A 25,938-nucleotide genomic window follows, 5' to 3' on the forward strand; every position below is an offset into this window, starting at 1 on the left:
ATTGGCACTGAGCCTGCAGAGAGCCATCAGCAAGACTGTGTGGAGAAAAGTTTTGAAAAAATGAATCCCCATCCCTCCTTCCGGGCTTCCCCGGGTCAGACTGTCAGGCTCAGGGTCTGATCACGCCGCGCCTCTCAGCAAGAGCCGCCTTTACATTTGCGCCTCAACCCCTGGTGACTTTTAGAGTTCAGAGCTCTGCTTCCCTCCTCTGGCTGCCACACGGCTGACATCTGAGCCTGCCAGAGAATAATGACAAGCCTCGCCTAGGGCCTCAAAGGCAGCCGCGGTCTCCTGGGTGGTAAAGTGCTCTGCTGTCCGAGGGCCTAAATAGGATCCAGCTGACACTGCTCCAGAACTGCGCTGTGCCAGGTTCATGGAAGGTCACTCTGCCGGCCTCTTCCCTTTCTCACATCCTTTTGGTCCCAGGAGTGAACGATGTCAGTGTTAGAACCGTCTGAAATCCTCAGTGCTGAAGTACATGTGCACGCGTGTGCTTATATACATGTGTGTGCATGTGTGCATGCGTGTGAGTGTGTGTGTTGGGCATGGGGGACTGGCTAGAAGCAGCCAGTAGCTCACATTGTCATTGTGGTTTTATATATTTGCCTATTAAAATGACAATACAGCCATGGAACATTAAGGTTTAAGAAGCCCTTTTTTCATTAAACAAACTGACAGAGCCGGGCCTGTGGCTCCGGTAATTGAAACATGCTGCTGTCCAGACCAGAGCTCCATAAAGACTCTTTTCAGCCAGTCACACCCTTTGTGCCAGCAGCCTCTGGTCAAAAATGAGTGTCGGCACTGAGGTTTGTCCTCCCTCCCTCCCGGGGTGGCACAGACCTCTCAGCAGCCTCCCCGACAGTCCCAGCAGCCAGAGGTCAGAGTCTTTTCAAATCCTTCCCACCTTCTGGGCTTTTAAAATCCATCTGCCAGCCTGGACCTTAGGGTGGTGCAGGCCACCCTGGCCCCAACCTCCCCTTGGCTCCAGGGTCTTGTGCAGCTGGTTGGAAACTTGAGGAGGGCTGCAGAGGGGTGATGGCCGTCTGTGGTCGGCGAGGCTCTGTGTTTTGTGGGAGACAATTTGAGCTGCATCGTCTTGGAGAGGGGGGATCCAGTGCTGTCAGGGAGAGCCAGGGTTTGGGAGTCAGTCTGCTAGGTTGGAATCCCAGGTGGTACCTTGGGCAAGTGACTTTGCCTCTCTCTCCCTCATTTCATCAACTATAAATGGGTTAATATACAAACATGGCTGCAGGGTTGCTGGGAGATTAGAGGGATTGATATGGGGGAGACACAGAGCTGTGCTAGGCACCCAGGAAACCACTAGGGTCCGCCGCCTCATAGCTGTTGTCCCTGACTACTTCTGTGGAGTCACTCTGGAGAGCACCATTGTTGAGTGTAACTGTGGCACCATGGAGTGCCTCGGAGATGCCATGGCATGTGTCTGGATACCCCCATGTGAGCTCCACCATGCAGCACGCCCAGGGGTGCCCCTCTGGCAGCACCAAAGTCCTCCCTGGCGGGGGGTCCTTCAGCACAGTCTAGAGAAATCGGTGGCATCAGTGTCCCGCCATCTCAGGTGGTGATCTCTCTCTGCCTTCTCTTCCTCTTCTCACAGACGTGGATGAGTGTCAGGACAACAATGGTGGCTGCCAGCAGATCTGCGTCAATGCCATGGGTAGCTATGAGTGTCAGTGCCACAGTGGCTTTTTCCTCAGTGACAACCAGCACACCTGCATCCACCGCTCCAATGGTGAGTACAGCCTCTTCCGAGCAGGCACACCGCCAGTCCCACAGAAATAGGCGGCCCCCAGAATCTCCCTCTCCACATGTGCACTCCAGGGGCCCCAGAGTCAAGGGAGTTTGGTCAGGTGGCCTGTCTTGTGCTTCTGGTGTTGGAAACCTTCTGGGCTTCTTTCCTCTGCCACTACACCAGGTTGTTGGGATTTCCACTGTGTGTGTATGGAGACAAGGGGACACAAATGGCAAATATGATCCCCTTCTCCAAAGGGGGCTCGAGGTCTATAGGCTGCGCCATCTTCCTGTCTCTGAGTCTGCATGCTCACTGGGGTACCAGCCTGCTGAATATCCTTGTGATTGGAGCCTGCTGCCCTCTGGAGGCCAGGTGGCATGGCAGGCCTGCCTGTGAGGTGCAGAGGGACCAGGAAAGATTCTGGCCAGAGGGGGAGCAGGCCTAGCCTGGGACAGAGCCTGGCCACAAGCCAAACCCAGCACGTGGAGATACTAGATGTCAGGGCACTGGTGATCAAATCCTGAAGTTTGGGCCTAGGAAAGTGGGTTGTAGGACAAGCTCCCAGGGAGAGGGGCCTTATGTGCAAAGACAGGGGATTTTCTCTTGGCTAAGACAGAAGTAAGCGCCAGAGTCCCTGGTAGGGCTGTGGGCCAGAGCCAGTCAGGAAGGCAGTGGCCAGAGCCAAGGCTCTGGAGGCCTGGCTGTTCTGAGTGGTCAAGGAAGATGTGAGGAAAAGGATAGGCCAGTCCCACTGCCCCTTCCCCATCACTGACCCTCAAGCAGGAGGCTGGAAGCCCAAGGCCAGGGCGTGGGCTGTCTCTAACACCAGACCCCAAGGAGTGGCTCACACAGAAGGCAGGGGTCAGAGAGGGCCACGTTGGACCAGCCAGAACGCAGCCCCCACCCCATCCCTGCCGTTCCTCAGGCAACTCTCTGAACTTCTCTGAGCCGCAGCCTCGTCCACAAAACAGGCCCATGGTGCTGACCAGCAGTGTCGGAGCTGGAAGGAGACCTGCATCCAGTGGAGGGTGCAGGAGGCCTGGGTGCTCTCTGGGAACCTGGGTGTAGTCTTGTTAGGAAAGGTCTTGTCCTGAGAAGGTGAAGGCGAAAGCATCCAGAGTGCAGAGCTCGGCGACAGAGCACTCATGCCTCAGGGAGCGTCTCAGAATCTATTTGTTCTGGTATTTCTTCACAGTCAAGTCAGGCATACTGGTTGCTGACCTGGCAGTCCCCAGGAGGACCTAAAAGATGAGCTCCATGGCTCCCAGGTCCTTGCTGCACCGGTATCATGCAGATGCCCACAGCCACCCCACAGGCCCATGGGCACGTCTGGGCTGGCAGCAGTTCATTGGGCACCTTCCAGACCCCGGCTGTGGCACTGTAGGGTGGAGCTGCCCACGATGGAGTCCAACTTGGCATTAGAGACGTGTTAGAAGCATGTCTGTGGAGAAGGAGTATGGGAGGGAGAGTCCAGCTTTCCTCAGGGAAGGGGCTTCCCCAGGGTGACTGCTTCTGGTAGCTGTGACACTCCTGAGGCCAGGCTCCTGAGCACCTTTTTAGCACACGCAGGTGGTGTGTGCTTGTTCCTCTGAAGAGCACCTTCCTCCCTGGCAGATGCTGGAGGGAACTGAGACCCCCAGTTAAAATAAGATGGGCAGGAAAGACACAAGCAAGAGACCAGAGGGCCTGTTTGTCACAGGGACCTGTTTGGCCAGTCGGCATCACTGGGCTGAGGTGTCGGCAGGGGCAGTCAGGGGAGTTGTTGGTGTGGGGAGCCCATCAGGAGCTGCTCCACTGCTGTGAGGCTGAATGCTCCAGCTTCCCAGCTGCCCTCAAGGGAGGCGGGCTCAACCCTGTTGATGGAGAGGAAATGGAAGCCAGTCAGGTTAGGAAGACAGAGTTGGAGGGGAGCCCAGGCACTCTTGCTATGGGGCTCGCTGTCCAGGACGTAAGACTACTGAGGAAAGAAACAGGTAGTGAGACACATTAGCCAGAGCTTCCTTCTTAAAGAGGAGACCACATTTGTGCAGAAATGGAATGTTGAGAAAGCACCACTTGGAAGTTTAGGGGCAGTATATAGGCAGGGCCTGTGCAAAGGCCCTGAGGTGGGAAGTCACCTTGTGCAGAATAAAAGGCATGCATGATGGTGGAGAGCAGTGAGCAACAGGAGAAGAGCCCGGGTTGAGGGTGCTAGAGGGGCCTGAGCCCCGGTGTGCTGGTAGGCCGTGGGCAGGAGTTTGGTTTTGTGCATAGGGCAGCCGTGGGGAGCTTTTGAAGACTATAGAAATTAGGCCATAGGGAGAGGAGAGGGATCTAGGAGGCTCTGGAACTACCAGGGGCTGGGCCTCAGGTGAACTGTGCACTGGCTGAAGTATGGTGTGACCCTGGGCATGTGGATCACTCTACCCAAAGGCCCCTGGGGGACCATATCCTGATTTTTAAGTGAAACCAGAAATCCAGATTTAATCAGAATACAGATGTGGGGGCTTCAACCCCTCTCTGCATTAACTGTTAGTTTCAAGAAGACATTTCTTTCATTAGGATCTTTGGTGGAATCTCCAATTTGTAAATCTGAGCAACAAAGCAAAAAGAGAAAAACAAAAAACACAGAGAACTTCTTTGGTGCCTCCCAAAGCATAAGCAGGAGCATTGTGGCAGAGGCTGTGTGGAGGGGCCAGGGCTCAGGACGAGCTCACTGGACACAGACCACCTGCTCATCAATGCCCGGGAAAAGACAGGGACTTGGGTGCCTGGCAGCTTGCCCACCTCTCTGAGCCTGTGCTTTAATCAGCGTTTTTATTGCTGTGACCAAAAGACCTAACAAGAAATAGGAGAAATTTTATTTCATTTATTTTTCAGTTTCAGCTTTCAGTCCATAGATGATGACTCCATTGTTCAGGCCCAAGGTGAGACAGAACATCATGGCAGAAAAGTGTATAGGAGAAAAGCAGCCCAGAACCTGGCCACCAGGAAGCAGAAAGATCTCCTCTCACCAGGGACAAAATATAAACCCCAAAGGCACACCCCCAGACCTGCCTCCTCCAGCCATACCCTCCCTGCCTGCCACCATTAACCTCCCAGTTAATCTATATCAGTGGATCAGTTAAGTCTCATAATCTATAATCATTTCACCACTAAGGTTCTTGTGTTGTCTTGCAAATGAGCTTTTGGGAATACCTCACATCCAAACCATAACAGCCTCTCTGTAGTTGTGACAGTTGCTTACTACAATAAAGACTGTTATAGCTCAAGATCAGAGCCTGCCTGGAGGTGCTAGGACTGAGCTTGTTTTGCACTCAAGTGACCTCTGATTCTGTGGCTCCTGAGAGTGATGGATCCAGAGCCTTTTGCAAATTAGATTCCCTTGTGTCACTTGATTCCTCTAATGCCTGTCTAGCTCTCTGGGGCCTCCCAAAAACAAGGTGGGGCGGGGCACACAGGCTGGTTTTGTTTACATGGAGCTAATGCATGAGGGGAGTCAGGCAGGGTCAATTCAGACTGCTGGCTGAAAAACAAGGTCATGGACTGAGCCTTCCGAGTGGCCCCACTTCCCAGATGCCAGCACATATTACCTGAGACTCTAGAGCTGTCCCAGGCTCCCAGCTCTAACTCTCTGTGCAGTCTCTGCAATCACTCCTGCTTCTTTGGGTCTGTTTCCTGTAATAGGGGCCCAGGTATCCCTCTGTGGCCAGAGGGTACCATCAGGGAAGTGCTGGCGGCAAGTACAGCACATGCCCCTAGAGGTAGGACACATGTAGATCGTTTCTCCAGGTCTTTAGAACTCAGGTTTGATTTGGGGACACACCCAGGCTGCTTCCTGTCCTTATTAAATGAGAGGAGACCCTGAGTTGTTGAGTCCTGGCCGATCCCTCTGCCCAGCCCCTGGCCCAGCAAGTGCTGGCTACCCTTGGTTTGGCTCACAGCCAAGACCATGAGGGCCAGCCCTGGCCTCTGCTGCCCCTGGCGGTGCCTGGTTGCCCAGAAGCCGGTCCCTCCACCTCTCTCCCTCTCTCACACTAGCTCTCTTATCTTTAAAATATGACGTATTTATGCTCCAAGAAGACTTTGCTTTGGGGATGAAGGTTCCCAGTGAAGAATTTCTTCTCAGGATCTACCAGCATCAGTGGGGCCGGAGAGTTCTCTGGAGGCCTAGAGAGGCAGGCTCAGACTTCCTTCTCCGCCCTTGGTGCACTCGCTCGCCATCTGCCAGATACTCAGCAACCTCCGACCTCAGGCTTGGCTCTGGCGAAGCTCAGTCTAGTAGGGGACGGAGTGCCGAGTAAGGGTCTGGGAGTTAGGATCTAGGAATCAGAGCCAGGAAGGCAAGCCCCAGAGCTTCTGTGGTTTTGTGGCTTCAGTTTTCTCAGAGCCCTCATTGTGAGTGGGGAGGGAGGGAAGAAGAGTACGAGGTGACAGGTAGTATGGAGCATCAGAATAGCACTCAGCTCACCACAGTGCCACTGCTCTCCTGCGCATCTGCCCCGGAACAGGGTGCCAATACCGCACACATGCAGGCTCCTGTTCTTCCGGCCAGGACGCTGCACATTGATCTGAGTGTGTTTCATGGTCCGATTAAAGTTCTGCTGAGTTTGTTTAAACACTTGTATAAACTCCGGTAGGAAACTCCGTTGCCCCTTCTCCACAGCACTCCTGTGGGACTCAGAGCCATGTGTCCACAAAGGTCAAGGCTTGGCATCATGAGTGACACTGGCTCTGGCCAGATTCAGGGGGGTCCAGGAGTAGGAGAACTTGGCTTCCAGAACACCTCCCCTGGATGGGCTGGTGGTGGGGAGAAAGCTGCCCAGCAAGAGCAGCCTTGAGCACAGTCCCCATGTTCCCTTGCCACATCTTCATGGTGCCCCACTTTCCAGAGTAAGTAACTGAGACTCTGAGATGTTGAGCAGCTTACACAAGGTTACCAGAGGCATTGAGGGACAGTGCTCTGCCAGTCTGGCCCCAAGGTCCAGGCTTCTGAGCACCTGCTGTGCAGAGAGCAGACACTGCAAAGGCTCCGGGAACCCCTCTTGGTGCCTGGCCCAGGTATAGTGAGACTCCAGCAAAGCCCTGAGGTACAGTGGAGACACCCCTGTGCCTCTTTAAGCACCAAACGTTCCAAAACCATTTTGTGGTAGAAATTTTCTGGAATGTCTCATATGCTTTCTCTCTTTGGGCAGCCTGAGTTGGCTTGGCCTCTTTTTTCCTGTAATTTGCAATTTTTATTATGAACTTAGAGACAGCCACCCCTCTTAGAGACAGAGAATATTTGTTAATGTTTGTCCCCATGCTGAATGTCCTCAGACCTTTGGGAATCAAGTGAACACTTTTCTTTGGATATTGCCATTGCTGGCTATCTCTTGCCACTGTCCTGTGGTGGATCTCCCTCTGAAGATTGGCAGCCACCTTTTCCATAAACATCCAGATCAAAGACTAAGGAGCTGCCAGCTTGGCCAAAGTGCTGTGAGCTGTGGAGCCAGCCTCACGGATTTCCGAGTATCTAGATATGCTGTGGATGGCCGGATTCTGTGACAATGGCCTCTGGTTAAATCAGACTAAGTTATGGTGCTTATTAAGCCATGGAAGAAGTATTTTGGAAATCTCTTCATTTTATTTGTAAGTTTATAAGGGTGAATACCCCAAGTTTAACTGGGGAAAAATAATAGGAATCTTTAAAACTTTTTATTTGTAAACAATTGTGGATTCATAAGAAGCTGCAAAAATATTAAAGCTGGATTCCCCGTAGCCTTCCCACACATTCCTCTGAGAGCAGTGTCTTGCTTACATCACTTGAGCGCTGGAAACTGACTAGTGTGTGTACCTGGCTCTGTGCTTTTTGTTTGGCTTTGTGGGGGTGGGGTACTGGGAATTGAACTCAGGGGCACTCAACCACTGAGCCACATCCCGGCTCTATTTTGTATTTTATTTAGAGACAGGGCCTCACTGAGTTGCTTAGCACCTCACTGTTGCTGAGGCTGGCTTTGAACTCATGATCCTCCTCTCTCAGCCTCCTGAGCCTCTGGGATTACAGGCCTGTGCCATCACACCTGGCAGTACTCTGTGCTGTTTTATTACACATGGGTTCACACAGCCACCATCATTAAGAATTCGTGTTTTAGGAATGACCAGATACTCTTTGCCAGGCATTGTTACAAGCACTGGGCTGGGACTAGGAGGGCTGTGTCATTTAATGTCCAAGCCGGTGCACTGTCAAGAGTGAAAGGAGGCACAGTGAGTAGCCCTGCCAGGTAGCAGGTGTGAAGTGGGTCCAGGCAGGCCCAGGGATGATCCCCTGATATCTCTGCATTTGACCCCTTGAGCCCTAGGAGGGGGGCACCAGCCACACCCATGCAGAATCTGTGGGTCAGAAACAGGTAAGTACTGTGTGCCCAGAGTCACATGACTCCTAGGGGTGGTGGTAGAACTAGGACCCAGGTGGTCTGGGTTCAAGTCACGATCACCTGCCATGGCTGCACCCCAGTGTTTAAAGGAACTATAGCTATCTTCTTCCCTCCCCCTCCCTCTTTGGGTGTGCAAATTGAGTTCTAAAGAGAAGAATTTCCTCACAGCCTGGATTGAGGAGGTGGAGTCCAGCCCTGCACAGGCCTGGACATGGTATGCTGGGTGGTCAGCATGGGCCCTGAGGGGCAGGGCCTCAGGCTTCGGTCAGTGGGCTGGTTAAGGCAGAGGACACTGAGCTCTGAGGGACTGAGAGGATGGGAGCCAGAGCAGGGAGAGCCTCAGACACCACCCCTCGGTGGCTGCCCCAGGGCCGGGGAGGCTGGCGGACGGTGCAGTGCTCCCCGCCCTCGTTCCTGTCTGCACACACTCTTCTCACTGGAGGCTCTGCTCAGACCCTGCCTGGGGCCAGGGCTTTCCTGGCGTGGTGCGTTTGACTGTCTCCAGAGGGGCTGCCGTGCAGGCCTCTGCTGCCCGGGGCCTCCTCCCCTCACCCTGTTGATGGGCCAGGGGCTCTTCTGTCCAGGCCAGCCTGGCCTCTCACCATGGCTAGGATTTCACCTGGGTCCTGGCGTTCCAGAGGCTTCTTGTCTATTGTAGAGGGCGGCCCAGGAGCCAGAGCCACTCCCACGGCTGGCAGAACCGAGAGCACCAGAACCCACGTTCAGGAGGACTTGGACCTGGCTGCGAAACGGCACCTGTCAGTCGTGAGGAGAGGAGTGTGACCCCGTTTTAAGATTCCACTTGACTTGGCTTGGACAGAGACGAGCGTGCGTGAGAGCAGGACGGCCAGGGGGAGGCAGGGGCATCGGGGAAGGTGACAGGAAGGTGGCTGAGGGAGAGGTGAGGGGCAAGTGACAGGACAGTGGCTGAGGAAGAGATGATAGGAAGGACGCTGAGGGAGAGGTGACAAGAGGGTGACTGAGGGGAAGGTGACAGGAAGGTGGCTGAGGGAGAGATGACATGAAGGTGGTTGAGGGTAAGGTGACAGGAAGGTGACTGAGGGGAAAGTGATAGGAAGGTGGCTGAGGGGAAGGTGACAGGAAGGTGGCTGAAGGAGAGGTGACAAGGAGGTGACTGAAGAGAAGGTGACAGAAAAATGGTTGAGGGAGGTGACAAAAGGGTGATGGAGAGGGGAAGGTGATGAGGGTGACTGAAGAGAAGGTGACAGGAAGGTGACTGAGAAAGAGGTGACAAGAGGGTGGCTGAAGGGTAAGTGACAGAAGGATGACTGAAAGGACGGTAACAGGAAGATGGCTGGTGGAGGTGACAGGAAGATGATTGAAGGGAAGGTGACAGAAGAATAGTTAAGGGGAAGGTGACAATAGGATAGCTGAGGAGAAGGTGACAGGAGGGTGGCTGAAGGGGAGGTGGAAGGAGGATGACTGAAGGGAAGGTGACAAGAGGATGACTAAGGGGGAGGTGACAGTATCTCTAAGGAAAAGATGACAGGAAGATGTCTGAATGTCTGAAGGAGAGGTGACAGGAGGATGGCTGAGAGGGAAGTGACAGGATGTCTGAGGGGAGGGTGACAGGATGAGGCGAAGATGACGAGATGAAACGGGAGAATGGCTGGGGGAGGCGAGAGGCAGGCTGGCAGACATTCAGCAGAGCCCTGTCTGCCTCGCGGCGGCTCTTGAGACTGTCCTGTCCCTGTCACGTAGGTGCAGAACACTTCAGTGGTGGAGTCTCTGGACAAGGCTGAGCCTTGTTCTCTCTGTAACATGGGAAGCAGAGGTCAGCAGAGCCGAGTGATCAGCCAGTCTCTCCTTTCTGTTTCTCTTCTTACTGGGCTGGGGGTAACCACAGGGGCTTGTGCGTGCTGGGCAGGTCTCTGCTTCTTAAGAAGCCGAACTGCTTCATCTCCCCCACTGTCTCACTCAGTGTGTGATTGACGGTGTTCAGGAAAGACTTGTGCAAAGTGTCGATGCCACTCTGCCTCTCCTGAATGGCTGGCTCCCACCTGGCCCCAGCTGGGTCTGAAATGATCACAGGGACTTGGCATGTGAGACAGGAAAAGCTCAGGAGCTAGGGCTTCACCGAGTCAGGAGCTTGGGCACTGTGGAGTTTCAGATCTTCCTGCACATGTTCTCGGGGCTAGGGGAAGCAGGACTCTGCCTGGCATAGGTAGGCACTCAGATGACCCTGGGTCCAGCTTCCTCCATCCCCCCTCTACACATTGCACTTGGAAGCCCCACCTTCATGCCAGGGGACACCTCCCAGGACCCACAAGAGAGACAAACCTGAAGCAGATGCCCACCAAATGGTGCAGGGAGGGCTCTGGAGGCACATCACCAGAGCCACAGGAGGCCAGGCAAGAGATAGCCAGGCCCGTCCCCAGCTCCCTCAGCCCATCATTCAGCAAAGAAGACTGCAGGCTGCTTAGACCCCGCTGTGATAGCAGAACACCTGAGAGTGGGCATTTGTTTCTCACTGTGTGGGAGCCTAGAAGTCCAAGAACTAAGCACCAGCAGATTCCATGCCTGGTGAGGACTCTGCTTCACAGATGTGCCACCTCTTGCTGTGTCCTCAACGTGGTACAAAGAGGCCTAGCTAGTCCCCTTCAGCCCTTCTACAGGGCACCAATGCTATCTATGAGGGCAGAGTCCTCAGCTTAATCACCTCCGAAGGCCCCACCTCTTAATCCTGTTGGTTGGAGAGTCTGTTTCCATGTGAATTTTGGAGGGGACACAAACATTCAAACTAGAGCACATACTTACTGCATGGTGGGCTTCAAAGTGAAGTGTTTCCTGGCGGGCACTCCAGCTCCTGGGGACTTGGAGGCAAGGCCTCATGTGGCACAGGCGCTCCAGTTGCTGTGGTCAGAGCTGCACTGACAGCCAGGCACGCCCTGCTGAGTCCTGAGCCCACAGCTCCAAGCCCACAGCAGTGTCAGGACCAACTGGGGCTCCTTGGCAAAGGTCACTTGAGAGGTTCTGGGTGCAGACTTTGTGGGTCTGGATCGGGGTGGAAGGCTGGTGGCTCTCACCACAAGAGCAATCTCTGGTCGGCTCATTCTCAGCCCTCCCACCCCACCTCCTCTGGGCTGGTCCTTGATCCTCTTCTTGACTTTGTGTTCAGCTCTGCCCTTCCTCCTTTCCCTAGTCCTGGGCCTCCAGGCTGACTGGACACCACCCTTGCCCAGCCCTTCCTCAGCCACAGGCACCCTTGCCAGGCCCAGCTTCACCTCCCTTCGCTGTGGTTTCCCACCTAGCAATACGATGATGCTTGAAGCCACCCTGTGAAGTGTGTCACGTGAGACTGCCATGCCCTTGAGGAGGGAAGCCGCTTCCCCTGCTGCTCTTCGAGGGAGCACTTAGGATCGGGAGCTGGATTTCTAAAGCCAAAGCCAGCTCTTTTCTCCTGCTCTCCCAAGTCCCTCTTGAGCTGCCCAGCCACACAGTGGCTTAGCATTCCGTCAGTGGGCCGTTCGGGCTCCTGTTGGCTCCCAGAATGTGATTCCCACATCACGGAGCTAGACCAGGCCTGGGTTCCAGGGGCCCCTGTGTGTCCCCTGCAGGGTCAGAACATCATTTCCAGGGCTTTCCATCATCACTTGTGGGGGCTGGGGCAGGCCACGTGGGGCTGTAGCCTGCTGCTGCTGCAGACCAGGTGGGCGGGAGAACAAACAGCTCTCACGCTTAGCTGGGAGATTTATGGAGCTACTGGAGGGGGCCTGTCCTGGCCCTGTGCGGTCCGGAATGGCCCTCAAGGCGGGGACAATAAATCCAGCCCATTATTTTTTACGAGCCTCCCACCCCATAAACAACTCCCTTGGCTGGTAAGGCAGCTTCACGCACTTCTAGCCTGGCCTCGAGCCGGCGCCAGGGGCACCCTCAGTGCTGACTTCTCAACATTAGAGGCAGAAATTTCCCCCAAGCTGTAGAACCTTAGGTCTTGAGGAGTGGATGGTGTGGTGGGAAGGCGAGCCATAGCTGAGGGCACAGGGTAAGAGCTGGCCTGGCCCTGGATGTCGTCTCAGCCGCAAGTCCTAGGGCCTTGGTTTCTTATCTGTAAAATGGGACTGACCTGAGTATCTTCCATTACAGAATGGTGGTGCGGGTTAGAATGAGACATATCCAGCACCATATCCCCCAGGGTGGCGGCCACCCCAGGTGGGCAGAACCGGGCCCAGCTGTTATGGGCATCACACATCATCCTAAGCACCGCAACCGAGCACAACCATGGGCCCAGCACTTTGCCTAGACCTTGGTACAAGTCATTGTACCTGAGTACAGTCTGTAGGTGAGAAGACAGAGGCTGAGTTGTGAAGAATTTTGCCCACAAAGAGTAAGGAGCAGAAGAGGCAGAATTTGACTCCACTCTATCTGCTCGGTGTTTGCACAGTGGCTGGAAGACAGGAGCAGAGGTTGCTCTGTAGCCTGGACCCCAGGGACACAGGGAGACCCCACCTCCCCACACCATCCCCCTCTGGGGGCCTGGACTGCCAGCCTCTGGCCAAATGGGCACAGCAGCCAACACCAGGTCTCCCTGCCCTGTCAAACCCTCTGAGGGCAGCTGGGGCCAGTGCTCCACCCAGCCCCTGACCACATTATGCCCCGCTGGACCTCCCACAACTCCCCACAGGGCCCTGGCTCAGACCTCTGCAGCCCTCTTGTGTTGCCAACAGAGCCCTTGCTGCTCTGCCACCTGTCTCCGCTCCCACTGCTGCCTCTGTCTGGAACATCCTGCCCACCTGGCCGTTGCACCCCTTCTCTCTGCATGCCTCCTGCTTCCCCAGGCAGAGCCAGTGGGTCCCTGCCTTGTCACCCCTTTCTGACCCCACCTCAGCCTCCCTGCACTGCCCACTCTGGCTCTGCACATAATGACCCCTGCACCCTGCTGTCCAGCATGGATCCTGGTAGGGAGTGGGCAGTCAGGAGAGGCGAAGAAAGGGTGTCATAGAGCTGACATCAGAACCCAAAGGGCCTTTCCTGGGCCAAAAGTTGGCCCACATGCCTGTTCTAGGAGAAGGTAACAGTAGCCTATCCGCCATCACCAGCACGCTGGTGGCAGAGCTGGGACTTGCCCTGGGCCTCTTGGCTCCAAGCTGGAGCCCATCCTCACACGTTGCAGCCTGGGCCCAGCGTCCCCCTGGACTTTGTGGTCATGGCCCATGGTGTGAGGAGTTGTGCAGATCCAGGGCTTTGGATGTCAAAACCTCTGGGCAGAGGCCTGCTTGGCTGTGGGGGAGCCAGCATGGTCATCTGGGATCGTTTGGGGTCTGATCCCTCTCCAGCCTCTGTGGGCCTTTTTGCCAGCCATGAAGTCTCAGGCTGATCTGACAGGACATCTGCCCAGCAGCCCCTCCCTGCCCCTGAACCACCCCCAGGGCCTCATCCCCAGCCAGGGCCAGCTCGGCAGACTCCTATCTCCAGTTGGTGGCCACTTGATCCTCTCCCAAGGCTCCTTCTGTATGTATGTCCCACCCTGTTTTCTCCTGTTCCTTTTCAGTCCCTGCCCAGCCCCTCCTGGGCCTCCTCCCCCTCCTGCCCCTCCCTGGCTTCTTTAGTCTCCCCTGGCTCCCACCCTGACCTGGGAGCAGCCTGGACAGGGTCTGCTGTCCCACTTACTCAAACCTAAAGCATTATCTTCCCATCCCCCAGCCTCAGTGAGGAGGGGTCCCAACACTGGACCTACCCTTGGCCCCTGCCCTTTCCTGCTGCCCTCCCTTCATGACCACACATTGCCTCTCAAGCCCAGCACCTTCTCACCCCCTCACTCCACCTTTTTTCTTTAAGCACCCATGAGTACCAGCTGGCCTCCCTGCCTCTGCCTGTCCCCTCCCCCACACACCATAATGAGGTGCTGTCTCCAGAGCCCAGCTCAGGTCTGCCCCACCCTGCTGCACCCCACCTTTGCTGCCTTCTGAGGACTGCCAGCCACTCCTCCTGCCTGCCACCCTCCCTTCACGCACACATACCATCGCCCATGGTGAACCTGGGCATGCTGGCTCTGGACTTGAATGCCATCTCCCATCCCCTCTCTTCTTGAAAAGCTCTTACTCCAGTGCCCAGCTCAGTTTCACCTGCTCTGCGCAGCTGGCTCTGATTCAGGCAGCGCATCTTCCTCCTGACTCGGACTCCTGTGGTTCAGATGGCTCCGTCCTCTGCTGGAGGGCTGGCCTGCTACCTCCTGAGAGGGGCAGGGACATTGTCCAAGTTGTCTCGCATTTCTCAATTCAGATATGGGGCTGTGTGCAGAGAAAACCCGTCAAGTAGAAGAGAAGAGAACTCGGTTTATGTCATGTGGAGGATGACACCTGCCGTGGGTGGCATCAGTTTTACAGAATGCTCTTTTGTCCCAATGCTAAGCGGTGGGGCTCAGGCTGCCCAGGTCTTGGTGGGATGCCACTACTGTTTTCTTGCCTGGTCCCCCTCGGCCTGCCAGGCTTCTTTCTCCTCCCCAGGCCCCTCTAGCAGGGCAGTCCAAGTTCATGTCAGAAGTTCAAGGACTCCTCAACCTCCCCTGCCCAGCCTTCCACTGTGTGAGCTGACTCCTTGAAGAGAACCCCTTTCCTTCCCTGCCCAGACCCTGGCTCATGTCCCCAGGCACATCACCATGTGTATCCACACACTGGTTGACTGAGTGAAGTGACAGGTTATTGAAGATTGGCCTCAGTACCTGAAGGTAGTTGTTCCTTCCCCGTGGAGCACTGACCCATGCTCTTGAAAAAAGAGCAAGGTCCTCCATGTAGATGAAGTATCTGTCTACTGTGCCCCAAACCCTTGGAGCTCTTTAATCCTCAAGGTTCTGGGGAACAACAGCTGCCCCTGTGGTGCTGAGGGGGCAGGCACAGTCGGTGGGGCGGCAGACAGCCCAGCCCTGCTCCACGGTGCAGCAGGGTGCTCTCTCCAACTCCTGGGGGCACAGTAGTGGATAGTCACTGCTGTAGCTCTAGGGAGCTGCTCACACCCTGAGAAAATCTCCTAGTAGTGCAGCCCTGCTGCTCTTGGGTCTCCAAGGGCCACCATGGGAACCCTGATGGGGTGCTGCCATAGGGACCCCATGCCTGGGTTTTGTCCTTCTGGTCACTTATTAGAAAGGAGAAACAGATTTGTTTCCTGGTCAAGGCCTAAGTGTGGCACTGGGCAGCCTATTCCCCATAACATCCTTTAGAGTGTCCATGGAAGGAGGGGTAGGATTGATGTGTCAAATACTCAGTGCCTATTTAAACTAGGGCTTCGAATAAACCCGATTTTTTCAGTATCACCCATGCAACAATGGGAGCATACTTATCAGAAAGTATTTATTGTTTATGTGAAATCCAGGTCTAACTGGGCATGCTGGATTGTTATTTGCTAAATCTGGCAACCCGAAGGAGGGAAGGACAGCTCCCGCCACCTGGCCTGAGGCTGCAGGAGCCCAGTGTCTCAGCCAGGCTTTCTCTGAGGTCCTATCCTGGGAGGCTTGGACTTGACTGTGGTGACACCTAGTGACTAGCCTGGGAAACTTCAGGAGGAGCAGGGGAAGGACGTTAGTCCTGGGAGAGGCCAGCCTTCCTGGAGCAACCCCTGCATCTGAGAGGGCTGTCAGGAAGCGGAGCAGGGCGCAGTCCCTCGTGCCTGCCTTTAGCCCTACAAGAGGCCTTCGTCTCCCCGCTTCACAGATAAGAAATGGCAAGTTCTGAGACCTCACACCTCAGAGGGCCAGAATGGGGACATAAGCCAGTGCTGAGTTCACAAAGCCCACCTCAGTGCTACCCACGCCCACAAGGCCCCAGGCAGCTCTGCAAATGCCCATCCATAAGTCTGTGCAGACTACTGTCCAGTCCTCAGGACTGGTCAAGGTCCCAGGGGGCGGGTGTGGCCACCAAAGGCCAGAGATTGGCGACTACTGCTACTTCCCAGAAAGCAGGGCCAGCCCTCCACTCTCATCTGGCACTCCAGGGGCCAGCGCAGGCTCCGTTCTGTCTGGCCAGCCACCTGTGGCTACAGTGCCTGTCCCCCTGGGGGGCAACCGTGGCACTGAACTTGGTCCCAAGCTGAAAATGAACCTGTGGGTCGGCGCCCTTGGTTCTGCTGTCTCAGGTGGAGCAGCAGAGCTTTGGGAGCCACCCCTGGTGTGACAGGCAGAATGCTAAGGTGCTCTGTGACCCAGGACAGCCCTGGTAGAAGAGGAGCGGCTCCATCAAGATACTCTCCAAGGCTTCTTCCAAGCCAGTGGCTTGCTAGTGAACATGAAGCAGAATGGCAGCTTTTAAGCTGCCCAGGCCCTTCACTGGGGCATCAGCCATGCAGCCCGCAGGAGTTTGGTCAGCACCTGCCATGGCTGCCCCTGTGGTGCTGTGGAGCAGGGTGGAGCAGGGCAGGGTGAGAGGCATGGACAAGGGGCAGGTGCACCTAAGTGGGATCTTGGGGCTGAAACAAAGAAGGCCCCCCTGACCCCTGTGGGATGGAAGGCACAGGTGCAAGTGAGCAGGTGAACACGGGGGCAGCTCTCTGGGCAGAATATGGTGGTGGTGGGGGGGTCTAGCCAGGCAGCTTCCTGGGGCCTGATGGGGCTATGAGACCCACAGGAGGGACTGGGGGATAAGGACAGCAGGGTTGGTGGGGAAGGGAAGAAGAAGAGTGGGCAGTGCTGGGTGACACACCCAGCTGGGACCTAGGGTCCCAGGTGCCCCAGGGGAGAAACTTTCCCCTTTGTTCAAAATGGTGTATCAACCAAAGTAGGTGGGATAGTGGGGAGGAGGACGGGAGGAGCAGAATCCCTAAGGACTGACAGGTGGGCACCAGGGCTGGTGGGAAAAGATGTGAGCACTTGAGTGTTGGTATGGCTGCCAGGGGTTGGAGTCCCTCTCCACCCACAAATTGGGAGACAAGTGCCTTTACCTCTCCAAGACAGCATCCGCACCATCAGGTGGGACTGCGGATGGTCCCTGGCAACCAGCTGTGGAGATGTGTTCAGGTGGGGAGGTTTGCTGAGAGCCAGCTCCACTGAGGAGATCTGGGCAGGTGAAGCCCATGGTCAGCTGTCACTCATTCCCAGGTGGTGCTATCTTGGGCTCATTGTTAGCTGGGGGTCTCATCTGAGGTACACGGCTGCTGGTGCCCCTCCAGGCCTGAGTTTTTCCCAGAGGAAGTAAGTTAGGGTTCAGGATGGGAGGTAGAGCCCTGGTTTCTGCTGAAGCCCAGGCCACATAACAAAAGGCTCTGGATACACACTCCAGATGTTAACCTGCAACTGGCAGGGGGGCTGCAGGTTCCCTGCATCCAGGACCAGCCGGGGCCTGGAGACCAAGGCACTACTTTTGCCTGAGTGCCAGCCTCTCTTCTGATGAGAGTCCAAAGCCCAGAGTGGCTGTACCCATGTCCTCAAAGCATTTGCATTCAACAAATGTTCCATGTGTATTCCCTCCGACATGAGCAACTCAGGCCCTGCCACCTCAAAGTGGGGACAGTGTGTAACTAGCCAGTTATAATTAGTGTGGCAGGCTCTGTGATCGAGGAGGGAGGGCAGAGAACTGTTGGGGGAGGGTCAAGCACAGCTCCTAATACCACCAAGGGACTTGGGGAGCAGATGGGAATAAAGAGAGCTGCCTGGAAGAGGTGACCCCAAACAGGATCTCAGATAACACATCAGATATTACCAAAGAAGGGAGAGGGAGTGTGACCTCGCAGAGGAAAGCACATTCACAAGGAAACTTGGTGAGGAGGGAGGGAGGCCGAACAGGGCTCTGGTACCTAGGGCTTGGGTGGGACATGCAGACAAGCTAGAGGGTAGCTGGCAGGAGTCAGAGGACGGAGTGCCTGGTCCTGTTGGTCCTCGGCAGAGGCGTGTGTGTGTGTGTGTGTGTGTGTGTGTGTGTGTGTGTGTGGTTTTTTTGCTGTGGGTGGACATAGTCGTATTTATGCTCTAGAAAGCTCCCTGTGCAGCTGGAGGCAGGCTGACCTTCCAGGCAGTCAGACCCAAGCTCCTATTCCAGTTCTACCATGTCCTACTCTCTGAAGCACCTCTAACATGGGCAAAGCTGCTAACCTGGCAGGGTGGTGCCGTGGAGGTCTCTGTCTTCACTCAGAGCCGTGTGTGGGACAAAAGGGCGAGCTCTGGCCTCATGTAGCTCTCTGTGGCTCTAAGGAGCCTGGTGGCATCGTTCCCTGGCTGGGCTGAGGCAGGGTCAGAATCCAGGCGCATTGCAGAAGCTGGCACTAGAGATGGTCTTGGAGAGATGGAGTGTGGGAATGGCCTTGGGCAGGAGACAGCTGGGCCGTTGTAGTCCTTACATGGAACTGGGGGGAAAGTTCCCAGGGCTGCCTGTCTGTCTCCTGGAAGCCCACTGGAAGGGCAGGTTCTGAGTCAAGGGTGGGTTTATAGCCCACACCTCCCTTACCATGCTCCTTGAGCAAGTGACTGATTTCTTTCTTTGTCCTACTCTGCTCACTTGTCAAGTGGAGGTAATGGTGTCTTTGATAAGTGGTCCTATGGCCTCAAGGTTATTCATTAAGTACTCAGTGTGCAGTAGGTCTCAATAAATGGCTATTCTGGTTGTCATCAACCTATCACCACATTTCTTGTGGGCCTGTTCTGCAGAACAGAGCTGCTGCCATTCTGTCTTGCAAGTCTGTCCCTGAGACCCAGCCCCTGTGCCTCCATATTCCCATCTGGTGCACTGCATAACCCCATGCCACTCCCACCTCTGGGCTCATCTTGGGAGACTAGCCAGGCAGTCTGTGGCAGGGTATGGAGTGAGGCTCTGCACCCAGGCAGCTGTAGCCACAGCAGTGCTTGTTTTCCTCTCCCACAGTCCAGTCCCCTAGCTGCTCCTGGGCCCCATCTTCACAGGGCCTTTTCTTCAAACTCTCTGGAAGCTTGCTTTTCCCTGCATGGCTTGGACTGAGCTGGGAAAGGCAGCAGCCTCTTCCTGCATCGCAAAGCTCCGGCCTGTTTCTTGGCACCATCATTTTCTATTGATAATGTAAAGGGGAGGAAAATCCCTTCCTCACACGTCTGGGAATGCGGGGCAGAGCAAGGCCATTGGGTGGATTTTTGGTTTTGTTTTGCTTCTTCTCTCTGCTCTCCCTTCCCAGCTTGCCCTTTTCCTATGTGTTTGAACATGAACACAGAAAGTGATGTTATTGATGAAGTTGCCATAGCAACAACCCTCAGGAGACACGCGTTCCAGCTTTGTTATCCGAGCAGGGGGCTCCTAAGTACAAGCAGACAGCATGCCTCACGCCCACTGCAGAGGTGTGACGTATGCACTGGTTTCAGGCACGCAGAGTTTTCTGTCTCTTTCCATGTGCACCCTGGGCCAGTGTCCAAAATTGATGGCAGGCCTTTAGGGAAAATAGGTCTTCCTGGGGAAGGGCTGCGAGCCCATCAGAAGGTTCAGGACAGGCGACGATGTGGGGAAGGGCCATTGAAGGGAGACATTGGGTGCTTCTGACTCAGTCGTGGCTAAGTAAATCCTTTCCCCACGCTGATCCCCCCTCCATGTTTCATTATTCAGCGGGGAGCACAGCACCTCCCAAGCAGCACCCAGAGCTGCTCCTGCCACAACTCATCACTGGCCTATGAACAACCTTTTGTGGCTCCTTCCTGCCCAGGAGAAGTCCCATGGCAGCTTTATGTGCACCCTCAGCCTGCTACTCCCCTCACCCAGGACTGAGGGCCACACATGTCATGCAGCGTACCTGTGACACAGGTCCTGCAACTGTCTGGTTTTACACAGATGGAAACCAGGCTCAGACATGAAGGAAACTGCCCAAGGCTGTAGACACTTGGCAGAGTCCACGTGTACTGGTGATGCATTGACAAAGCATCGTCTCCTCACTGCGCCCAGCCCAGCCCAGGCACCAGGGAGACACTCAGCCAGAGTTTGCAGCACCTAATTGGATTTGGATGGGTTGTGTCAGATTAAATTTGGTGTGGTGGGCAGCCTGGACTGGCAGGCACCAGGCCTCTGAAGACCAGGGCTTCTGGAAATAGCTCTGGAGTTCTATCTGGACTCCCCTCAGGGAGGGGAAACAAACAGAGCCTCTGTTGAGCTTGGTGCTCCTGGTTCCTCCATGTCCAGATCAAGGGAGAAAGAGAGTGGATCTTATAGTTTGGTTCCCAAGAACAGTCATGGCATAAGCAAGGAGTTGCAGAGGACAGAACTCACTCTTGCAGAAAGCTGCTCTGTGCTTGGCCTGGGCTGGGGCTGGGAGTGGGCTAGGTCTGCATTAGAGGAACATGCAGGCTGGCACAGTGAGGTGTCTGCTGCCATAGCAGACTGGAGCAGGCCTGCTGCCCAGAGGAGTCGGGCAGGGTTGCAACTGCAGAAGAGGTGAGCGCTTCCCAGCTGGAGCTAAGGACCACTCTCCTGGAACAGAAGTGTCTGGTCCCAAGCACCTCTCATGCCCTGGGGTTCATCTTCACACACCCACTTGGCCATGGGCCTCTCATGGGAGCCATCTGCTACAGGAGAGGACAAGCTACCTCCCTGCTCTTGGCTCCCACCTCAGGTCAGCACAGCCCTGACAGAGGAGATGAGAGGACGTGCTACAGCTCTGCCTGGAGGCTTGGAGGGAGGCCTGTGTGCCACCCCAGTCCTGTGCCCCACTGCCTTGTCTATAAAGTGAGAAGCTGGAGTGGGTCACCTTAAGACCCTTTTAGTCCTGGGGTCTCTTCAAGTCCAGGATACCATGTCAAATAAGGGAAACAAGACTGTTCCACAGTGAGTGCACGACTTCCTCAGAACTTTTAATGTGTGCCATGAATTTTCTCCATCAGGCATCTGAAATACCTGAATGTGTTTCTAGAACACAGAGCCAGAATGCCCCAATAGTACTTTTAAAATTCTTACCTTGCCCCCTATTATAGTAGACAGTGGGTTGATCTGCTCCTAGGTAGGACAGCCTTTATTCCTCTTTTCCTCTTCTTCCTCCTCTCTCCTTTTCCACTCTTCTCTCTCTTTCCCAGCCACTCTTTGCTGAGCCCCCACCCTGTACCAGGCCCAGTGCTGGGAACTTGTGATACAGAATAAAGCTCAGGTCTCCCTGTAGGTTACCCATGGCTGGCAGGGGAGAGCAACATAGGCAGCTGACCCTTCAGCACAGGCCACAGGCAGAGGCAGGGGCAGAGGCAGAGGCTGTGTCCACGGCGTGCTTTCTGGAGGAGGTGCTCTTTCACGCTCTTCAGTTTCCTCTGCAGCAACACTCCGGGGTAGACTCCTCAGCCCCATTTCATGGCTGACAAAACAGATGCAGAGAAGGTAGCAGTCCAGTCAGAGTCTTTGATGGTGGTGAGCATGGCTGGGCATCTGAGGACCTGGAGCTGGCTGCTCTCCATGGCTGTTTGTGCGTTGGCTTGGTAGGCACTGACCTGGAGTGGGCAGTGCACAGCATGGTGCTGGCGCCAACCCCAGCAACGGGTCGCCCCCACCTAAGATGCCCAGCTGGAGAGACGCACAGAGGTGGGGTGGGGTGGGGTGCCGAGCCACCCCATCAGGGGGAAGAGCTCGGAGCCATGAGGCCTGGTCCTGAGCTGCTCTGGGAAGAAGGCAGCCTCAGCAGGGCAGAGGCAGTGTCCAGGCCGACCCCAGAGAAGAGGACGCTGTGCAGGCCAACCTCCTGTGCTTCTGCCCATGCAGGTGGGTCTTCTTTGGCCTTAGGAGCCAGTGCTGCTCCCAGTGGAAGTGAGGTAGCACAGCCACCCAGAAGCCAAAGTGACAAGCAGAGGTGGCTGCAAGTTGCCCCCAGGCTGGGCAGTTGTGGCCATCTTTGGAGTGGTGGCAAGGGTTGCTTTAAAATGTGGTGGTGATGCTGGACACCACTTCTTTCAGGGGAATGCCCCGGAAGCCCTCAGGCCTCCTCTGCCCCACCATGCAGCAAGGAGCCCAGCTCCACAGGGCTGCAAGGCTGCTCCTCTCAGGCCTGCCCTGCTCTTGTTTTGAAAAATATAGTTTTTGATAAAAGTACATTATTTAAATTCTTTTCTGTGTGGTAGACATGGGTAATATAACATGTGGACTCGTACACCTGGGCTCTTTGGTCTCCTCTGTCATTGTTAGGAATGTAAAGAGGACCGAAAGCCAGCCCCAGCTGACCCTGGGCTGGAGAGCAGAGCGGGCTTCAGGACCTGGGGCAGAAGACAGAGTGCTCAATGGCTATCTGGAATCTGGTGAGGGGCCCCCAGGCAAAGGGTGGAGGCCAGCCCTCTTCCCTACAGTTGCCAGAGAAAACCCAGCCAGGACCTTTGAAACCAGACTCCCCCTCCCCAGCTCTGCAGCTCCACATGCTGACCTTGGGTTGCTACCGTAATGCTGCATTATGCCCCCAGGTTACCCTTTGCCAGCAACTATGGCATCTCTTGGCTCATTATTAAAATCCACGTGCTCAAAAGGAAAGATGATTAGATAGCAAGTTGTGGAGGGGAGATGGAGGGAGTTCTAAAGCTCATGCTCTTTAGTCCAGGGTTCTTGGATGCAGCAGTTCTCCAGGGATGAGTTTTACAGCGGGTGTGATCAGCAGGGCTTCTCGTAAATTGCTGTCCTTTGACTGGAAGTGGAAATTCAATCTCCCTTTCTTCATCATGTCCAAGCCTGAGCGAAACAGGGGCCTCAGACTCCTCCCGCTCAAGAAGCAGCACAGATCTGCTTCAGTGTAGGCACACGGGGCAGCGCTAGGAAATTGACAGGGGGAATTGACAAGACTAAACTCAGGGATCAGGAAGTTTGCTGAATTGGTGGGGTTTGAGATGCGCCTAGGATTTTTTTTGTGGAAGGCAGGAGAGGGAGTTTCCCAGGAGAAAGGAGAAGCTGGGGGGATGGGACACTTCTCAAGGATGGTACCAGGTGTGTGGGATTGGGAACTTGGGGAGTATGTGCAGGGGGCAGGGCTGCAGTGTGGGTGGAACAAGGGAGCCACAGGAGCCTTGTGAGCAAGGAAGGAGGGGTAACCCTAGGCTCTGAGCCCACCGTTGACATTGCCCATTAATGATGGTCATGGAGACTGCTTGGTGGCCACCACTTACTGGCCAAAACTTCTCAGAGGCTGGAGTCTCCCAGAAGACCTGCTGAGAGACTGAACGTGTCTAAACGTCCAAGAAAGACCCTCTCCTGAAAGCCACCTCTGAAGCGGGGTGACTGGCCTCTCCAGGACCTAGCAGGGAATCCCTTTCTCCAGATCTGCAGGGGGAGCAGCAGCTTTCAGAAGTCAGGCCCCTGTAAGGATGTCTGGCCTGTTAGTGAACACCTTCAGCAGGCCTGGCATCTGCCCATCTGTGACCCCATTTCATCTCTCACCTACTCCAGGACAGTCGTGCCAGCTCAGAGATCATGAGGCTCAGAGAAGTGAAGCAGGTATCCCCAAGGGCAACAGCTGGTAGGGAAGCCAGGTTCACACCCACATCTGCCTGTCTCTGCAGGGCCTTTCTAAGAAAGCGATGTGCTAGCACTGGCTAATGCCAGCTTCAAAGCCAACCGTGTACATGGCGTCCCTACTCCAGTGGTTCCTGTGGATACCACCACACCCCCATAGCTTGAAATCAGCCAAGGGGAGGGTTTGCATCACAGAACTTTGCAAAGACTGCAGCTCAGCCCTCCACCCTTTTACCCCGGGTGTTAAGCCTCCATCAACACACCTCCGTGATAGTCATGCATCAGAGCCAGTGGGAGTTGAGAAAGGAGAGAGCTGGTCTTTCCACCTGAACTTGGAGCCTCCTGTGAGGCACAGCAGCAGTCAGGTGCTGTGCATCTTTAATCATTGGCTGGTGGGTAGACTCTGCATCATGCAACAGTTGGACAGGAAGAAGTTGAGAAGGCAAGGCGAAGAATGGCCAAAAGTAAAGAAGCAGATGACACCAGGAGTTTGGGCACTGGGCAAAGTGCAGGCTTCACTCTTTTCCATTTTGGGGGTTTTGAGTTTAACATTAGACTTTTGGGGGTGTTGCAGATTGACTCCAGGGCCTGTGTGCACTGGACGGGCACTCTACCACTCAGCCACACCCCAGCCCTAGGTTATTTTAAGCTGTAGTATAACTGCCAAGGGGTTTGTGTTTTTACATGTTGCATTGCTGCATGCCTGTGTTTATGGTGTGCAGGGTCAAGATGGAGCTGGCCCTCTCCTAAAACAAGAGTCCAGTGTGTGCTCTGGGAAGGAGAGGCCACCTGTGTGTTCACCCACCAAGGATTCCCGCCTCTCTCCAAAGCCGGCTTCACTCCTCCACAGCTTCTTGCAGGTGGAGATGGAGTCAGGTCACAGAGCTGAGGTGCAGGCTGCAGCTCTTCCCTTTCATCTGCCTTTGGCCTCTTGATGGACTTGTGACCCACAGGCTCTCACTTGACCCCTGACCTCATAAATTCTGGAAGCTCCTCACAAATCACCAGGAAGATAAACATCAACTTGGGTCAATGGAAGGAGGTCTGAACTACTCCAGGCAAACAGGGAGGGGAGATGGAGGGAGGGAAGTTTCTGGGACTGTGGGGGACAGACCAAATGGCCCTGACCTGAAAGCAGTTCCAAAGACCTAACCCAAAATGTGGCTTAGGGCAGGAGCTTTGCCAAGTTAGTCCCCAGTTTTCATTTACAGTGCAGCTCACAAAGCACCAGACCTGGGCACAGTGTCCTTGGCCACTAGGACCATCCTTTGTGTCTCCATGTGGATTACCAGTCCACACCTGTGTGTGTGTGTGTGTGTGTGTGTGCGCGCGCACACGTACACTTGCACTTACACATGTATGTACACACCAGCATACATGGCGTGCAATAGCAGTCCAGAGACTATCATTTAATCATGACATTGTTTCTCTCCCTCTCTCTCCCTGGTCCCCAACCCCTCTCTTGTCTGTGTCTCTTCCCAGAGGGTATGAACTGCATGAACAAAGACCACGGTTGTGCCCACATCTGCCGGGAGACGCCCAAAGGTGGGGTGGCCTGTGACTGCAGGCCCGGCTTTGACCTTGCCCAAAACCAGAAGGACTGCACACGTAGGTAGATGGAGGCAATGGGTCAGATACCCCATGCGTCTCCCGCCATTTCTTTGTAGAGGGTCTGTCCAATCTGCTGGCTGTTGGCCAGGGAGGACTATGAGCTCCATGGGGTGGAAAGAAGGGCAGCTCTGCTGAAGGGCCCTTGGTGGGCTGGAGAGGTGGGCTGTGAACCCTGGGTTTGGGTTTTCCCTACCTGCTGTGACACTACCAGCACAGCCCCAGGAGCTGGCCTGGACTTGTGAAGTCCCTGAGCTGAACTCTGCAGTGGGAAGGAGGGACTGTGGTACTAAGATCTAGATGCCCAGGTTTCTGGAAGGGCCTGGCAAGCCCTCAGGAATGGGAAAGTGTGAAGAAGCAGAGGAATGTCCTGGGGTCCCATTCCAGACTGTGCTGACGTGACTTCCAGGCTCAGAGATCAGCACTCACAGTGGCTGACTACAAGTGGTAAGACCCTGGGAGGCCACAGGTACCACAAGAACGGCTGGGGAGTTGGCCTGAAACATTCAAGTGTCACCCAGTTCTTAGCATGGCCACTCAGCTCCCCATCAGGAGTGGGGCCAGGAAGCCAAGTGGGACGGGGGCTGAATGCACTCGGCTGCCCTTCAGAGCTTCACAACGGTTACTAGGAGACAGCAGGATACAGACTCTGCCCACTGGGAACAGGGATGCCCAGGTTGGCACCACATTTGCCCTGGGTCTGCCAAGAGCCAAGGAAGGCTATGGTAAGCACTTCCATCTCAGCCAGAGCCACAGGCTTCAACATGCTTGCTTTCTGATGCAGAAAAATAGGATGGAAGAGTCTGATTCCAACCCTCAGAGAAAG

General features: G+C 55.1%; 1 protein-coding gene across 1 annotated transcript in view; it reads left to right on the forward strand.

The window, feature by feature from the left end:
• The window catches only part of Scube1 (signal peptide, CUB domain and EGF like domain containing 1), a 123,696-nt gene that overhangs the window by 43,714 nt on the left and 54,044 nt on the right, over positions 1-25,938 (forward strand). The window contains exons 4-5 of the mRNA XM_026394316.2: positions 1,616-1,750; positions 24,987-25,112. Coding sequence (XP_026250101.1) covers positions 1,616-1,750; positions 24,987-25,112 — 261 coding nt within the window. The remainder of the gene's footprint in view (positions 1-1,615; positions 1,751-24,986; positions 25,113-25,938) is intronic.

Source organism: Urocitellus parryii, chromosome 5, assembly GCF_045843805.1.
Source record: "Urocitellus parryii isolate mUroPar1 chromosome 5, mUroPar1.hap1, whole genome shotgun sequence".
NCBI lineage: Eukaryota > Metazoa > Chordata > Mammalia > Rodentia > Sciuridae > Urocitellus > Urocitellus parryii.